Source organism: Gymnodraco acuticeps, unplaced genomic scaffold, assembly GCF_902827175.1.
Source record: "Gymnodraco acuticeps unplaced genomic scaffold, fGymAcu1.1, whole genome shotgun sequence".
Taxonomy (NCBI): domain Eukaryota; kingdom Metazoa; phylum Chordata; class Actinopteri; order Perciformes; family Bathydraconidae; genus Gymnodraco; species Gymnodraco acuticeps.
This window is the reverse complement of record NW_022990764.1, coordinates 1,928,120-1,934,057: the sequence shown is the minus strand read 5'-3', so window position 1 is coordinate 1,934,057 and position 5,938 is coordinate 1,928,120. Positions and strand designations below refer to the sequence as shown.

At 39.2% G+C, this 5,938-nt stretch overlaps 1 protein-coding gene across 1 annotated transcript; it reads right to left on the bottom strand.

Moving 5' to 3' along the window:
• Positions 1-658: 658 nt before the first annotated feature.
• Positions 659-4,997, bottom strand: tbr1b (T-box brain transcription factor 1b). Its single transcript, XM_034232315.1, has 6 exons — positions 4,306-4,997; positions 3,951-4,105; positions 3,627-3,748; positions 3,182-3,340; positions 2,870-2,931; positions 659-2,221 (listed from the first exon to the last, which is right to left on the bottom strand). The coding sequence occupies exons 1-6, from the start codon at positions 4,995-4,997 to the stop codon at positions 1,378-1,380; spliced, it is 2,034 nt and encodes a 677-aa protein (XP_034088206.1). The 3' UTR covers positions 659-1,377.
• Positions 4,998-5,938: the final 941 nt, after the last annotated feature.

Below are 5,938 nucleotides of genomic sequence, written 5' to 3'. Positions count from 1 at the left end.
ATATAGTAAAAACAAAATCGTGTATTTTCAAGTGATGTTTACCCATTTGCACATTTTTACACGGACAAGACTTTCTTTTCTTGTGTCACTTCCTTTGGTTGCCGAACAGAAAACTGGTCATTTTCACAGGTTTTTTTTTCAGTGTAACTATGAAGTTTTCACCTTTTTATATTGGCAAACAATTTCATTCCAACCAAATGTTATTGCCGGAAAATATTATTTCTAAATCAGCCTATAATAAATAGGGTGTCTAAATACGCATAACAAGCTCTATTTAAATGTATTTGCATTGTTAATATCTCACATGATTTTTTGCCGTTTTTATTTGATAATAGCAAAAAGGAGATGTCATTTTTGCCACGGGAGAGTCTTAATAAACTGACATTTGAATCCGAAATATTAATTTTTTTTGGGATATTCTGGACAAATCAGTGGACGCATAAGAGGACAGGCTCTCACTTTTATTTAATGTCTCAATATTTTAAGATGAGATACAAGATTGTCTCTCATAAGCATCATCTAATAAGATGATGGGATGAAGAAAAATGATGATGCGTTGATAAAAAATGTTTTAAATAATTATTGGTCTGTTTTAAGATAGTTGGAATAACAATTATTAAAATAGGAGCTTGATATTTTTTTAGAAATAAAGAATTGGTTGACCTGATGATAACATCATTTATTAGGTTTACATCACATTACAGCAGATACAGAGATTTCCACAACAACATTAGCATACAGGCTATGAAAAATAACCTTAAATACAAAATGAAAATGAAAAAATACTAAATCTACATTACCAACATTTATAATTTCTTAATCCACAGGTATCATGAATGTTGCAGTGATCGTCATAACCTTTAGCCTACAGCTTTGATAAAGTACAAAATACACATTTTTTTCACTGACAGGGATTAATATGTCAGCATATGCTACACAAGAACATTTCATGTACAAGATTATCGATATCTTTCTTCACTAACAGCTTAGGCTAACATATGAGGTTTTTAAAACACTTGCCTATACTTATAAATCAGATTGTATCTATTCATGTACAACCAATCACTATCACCAAATGTTCATATTATGTACAATATATTTACAATTACAGTGTTTTCTGGAAACAAGGCGCCCGAGCCATGGAAGAATGTACACTTTGACCATAACTGTGGAGGTGACAGTCCTTTTCAACATTTGTATTGATTAACCTGTATAGATAGATAGATAGATAGATAGATAGATAGATAGATAGATAGATAGATAGATAGATAGATAGATAGATAGATAGATAGATAGATAGATAGATAGATAGATAGATAGATAGATAGATAGATAGATAGAGATAGGTTGATTGATTCACAGATCACTTTTGTCATTTTAACTGTGAGGATAGAAACTGTAGTACCCAATGTCCTTTGTGCAGTTTTTCTCACACTCTCGCGGTGCCAGCAGCTCCGATTTTAACGGGGACACTGTCTCTGAAACCGGCGTGGCAGAAGGTGAGATTCTCCTCCTTTTGGCCTGTTCAAAGATACCAGAATCGCTCGAGTCGATGGACTTAATGGAGGACGGCGTCTCTATCCAGTTCGACTCTGATGTCATGTCTTTGGCTTTGGGCTCCTCGGAGACGCCGATCGGTGACCTCTCTGTTGGGATGGGGTCTCCCTCCTCGCTCAGGTAGTTGGTGCCCGATCTGCCACCGAGAGAGTTAGCGGGCCAGCAGGAAAAGACCGCGCTGGGTTTGCTGTTTACGCCACAGTACTGCGGCGGCGTGCGTCCTCCCCAGCCTGACGGGTCTGCGTAATAGCCAAGAGGCCGGTTAGAGCAGCCCGCAGTCGGCAGGGGAAGAGCCTTCACTCCGGCCGCTGCGTAGGACAGCAAGGTGGCCGCGTTACCGGCGAAATCAGCGGCGTCGTATGCCGAGGCAGCAAAGTCCAGTCGGTTGTTGGCAGGGGTGACAAACCATCGCTGCGGGGGGGTGGCAACAGTGGGCTCGTCGTTTTGCTGCGGGGACAGCAAGCTGTTGCCGAGTGGGACGCTTCGCTCCGTGCCAGGACAAGTCCCCACGCCAGGGTGAAAGCGAGATTTGGCATAAGTGCTGACAAATTGGTCCTGCAGGAAAGAGCTATGCATGGCATATCTCGCACCCGGCATGATCTGTGAACGCGGAGAGTCACCCGGTGATGGAGTTAGGCGGTCGATGTCGCAGCCTGTGTAGACACTGAGAGATGCAGAGAAAAACAGAGACAATTCAGTTAATCAACTGTGCGATAAAGCAGGGTTTCTAGAAGTTAGTGAAATGTAGGTCAATATAATATCCATGCTATATTTAGTATGGCTAGATTATAATATCTCATGAGGGGATACAATTCCCCTCAATTGCATACGTTTGACACATTTTTGGCAACACACCCATATCTTTACGCATGTAAATTGTTTCCAAATAGGCCCTCAGCTTTATACAAATTATTAAAACATTGATCTATGCAAAGTTGCATTGCCACAAACGTATTGTTTCAGTTGTTTTACAACTACTTTTACAAGTTTAATATTGCAAGTGTTTAATTAGCTTATATTTTCAAAACCAGATAGGCCAAGCTCAAATGAAATTGTTTGCAATTTCCTCGTTTCATCTATAATCAATGTAAAAGTACAAAAACCCATGTTTTTATTTTCTCGATTTTTCTTAAATCTTATAACCCTTTAACCTATCCTTATAGCTGCATTTTAGAGTTGCATTAAACAATGTTATTAAGATATTATCTGGTTCTTGATTTAGGAGTTTTATGGATTTATTCAAACAAAGAGGCAATACCAAATACAATTACATTGAATAAAATTATTGTAAAAATAATAAGGAAAACCTTACGTGTCGTAGTTGTCCCGAAATCCTTTAGCAAACGGATTGTGGTCAATTTTCAGTTGCGTAATCTGTGGAGAAATAACGCCATGATTAAGAAATATGCGGACTGCAGCTCTTTCAATGTGAACAATAATATTTCTTATACATTTTATGCTTATTAAAATCCATATAATTGTTACAAACCAACGAGCTTAACATAACTACAATTTGAAAATGCAGAAAATTCTGTTTCTTTTCAACAATATTGAACAAATTAATATGAGTCTTGTTTGGGGGAACAATTTCAGGGTTGTGTGGGATATGAAGTGCAGGTCTTACGTCGGTATTCTGGTAGGCTGTGACTGCGATGAATTGCGTTTCTGTGAAGGTGAAAGTCTGGACTCTTCCAGGTTGGCTGGTGTCTTCTGTCCCATCCTCGTTTACTTCCACCACATGGAGCCTGGGCTGGTACTTGTGGAGAGACTGCAGAACCACCATCTGGAGATCCAATTAAAGACGCGCGTCAGAAACTCAGCTCCAAACGTTGGATAGATTATTAAAGCAGCATGCTGATCTGATTTAGCTCCATTAATCTTTTATTCTATAATTATTTTTATAACGCTTTACTAGTGAAATTGTACTGTAAAAAAACACAACTAAAACACCTAGATTAAAAATAATAATTTGAAATGCAAAAGATAGGAAGGGAAAACATGTTTTTATTTGTACAACTTTTATTACGTAAATAAACCAAAAAAAAATGTTATCGAACATGTTGCATTACCTGTCCCGTGTTGTTGGAGGCACCTTTGTTGTTTGTAAGCTTTAGCTTTCCAAATGATATTTCTTGACGCATCCAATGAGCTCCGGTATTTGGTGAGTCCGGGTGCATATAAACCCTATTTCCTATAAAAGAACAAGCAAAATCAAAACAGGGTTGATTACAAATAATAATAATAAGAAAAACATGGCCAGGATTTTATTTGTGTATCTGAATGTTGTCCAAATACACAGTGCAACTGTACAATAAAAAAATCACAAACAATTTTAATATGGAATAACAAATGTTAATTGTACAATAAATGTAGGAATTCGTTATTTGTATTACCTGTAACATTTGTGTCTGCTTTCCCACATGGCACCCACTTGCCTCCCTGAAATCGCCAGTGATTTGGATCAGCAAGTATTACATCCACAAATATATTGTAGTGAGCAGTTGGGTCAAGGCCAGAGATGTTGAAGCTTAAAAATGGAAACATTCGTCTGTGGAAAATAAAGAAAAAACACAGATTTAGAAAACGCCTGCCATGACAAAAAATGGACATAAAATAGGTAAGATTCCTCCACCATGCTTTTTTATTTATGGAAAGATGTGTTGATGATAGGCTTATCAAAACATTTGTTTTAACTTTGGAAATAAACGCTTGTAAGTAGGCTAATGTATTTAAACCTTCACCACTTACCGTCCTTGCTTTGTGATGATCATCTCTGTCTGGTGCCTGTGGAACTTCAGCCACAGGGCCCTGTTGCACAGATACACCTGCGCTTTCCCCGGAACCAGTCCTGCTTGCGCCGTGGAGAACTGGTAAAAAGCCCCTCCTTGGTAAGTGTGTCCATACTGTTGCGCGTACGGGTAGCCCGCTGCCGGATAGCCTTGAGGAGAAGTGTTGGTCAGAAGGCTGTTGTAAGCTCCATTAGTGATGACCGGGTGATGGGCCATATACCGGCTGGGACTTCCGATAGAAAATGCCGGGTGCGCTGGTCCATGCTGCGTCGGGTAAGGGAACATGGCACTGGGAGCTGCTGAGATTGACTGTGGCTGGGTAGATGGAGAAAAGATGCACCTTTCTCCTGCAGATCCATCGAAATTATGACGGATGTCAGAGACTCCGTGTAGACCAGGAGAGAGTTTGCCCCTCTGGACGTCCCCTGATGCGTCCTTGGAGTCGGGAAAATTGTCTGCCTCTGACTGATTCGTCATCTCCCCAGAGTTTTTTTTAAGAGGTGAACTTCTCTCCAGGTTGTCACTTGCAGATATAATAGGATGGTCCTGCAACGAAAGCTCTGATCCATCGGAGCTCGAGAAGCCACTGCCCACATTCATAAATGTATTGGAGAGATCACTCGCTGGCGAGATGCAATTCTCGACCTGCATTGCTCAATATGAAACCACTATTAGCTCAACCTATATCACAAGCTTTTAAACGCGCTTTCCTAATATAACATTATGAAAACGCCTTGTGCTACTGAAGGCAGCAAATTAGCCAATTGACACCATCCTGCGAACGGAACGGATTTTCTTCCCGTCAGGCTCCCTGCTTTGCTAATGAAACAAGTATTGTCATTGGTTAACTCAAGGCTGTAATTTAATTAGACAGCTCTTAATTAGAACAATCTGAGCCGCGCTGTGAGCATAATGATTTGTTTGTAGTGTGACATGGGCCTATATTTGATTAGAATAAATGGACCTCGACTGTTTCTGATGTATATGAGCAGGAAAAATAAAAGTAGCCTATAACGGTTCTAAATATTGTTTTCTACTGACAGCTCTCACGTCAGCTGCGTTATTTACCTATTTGTCCACGTTATTTACCTATTTATGCGCCAAAGTGCCAAAGTATGTCTGCCGAGGAAACCAAGATATATTATTAACACACCAAAAATGACAGTCCATGACAGGCAGTGCATCTGATGCCTTAAAATGTTTGTGGTATAGCGTGAAATCATGGCGTCCCATAAGATGTGTTTATGAGTCCCAGTGCTGATAAATATGTAATGCCCTAAAGTTATGAACCCGTGGATGATAACAGGGCTGCTTGGGTAAATACATCTCAGATAGTAAAAGAAAACCTCAAAAACATTTTATTTACAATCACTTCCTTTTTTCTGTCTTTTGGAGAAGTTATGTACGAGTTAGAGGCTCATTAACTCACATTAAGTCTGATTGGTCGCACTTAATGAAGCATTTCCCACTAAATAATATTTGAAAGGATTAATTAAATGTCAGCAGAATGCACATCTCTAAGATAACTTGTCATTTGTTTGATTAGAGTATGTCTAACATCGAAATGAAAATAAAAGAGAGCAAAGCAAAAC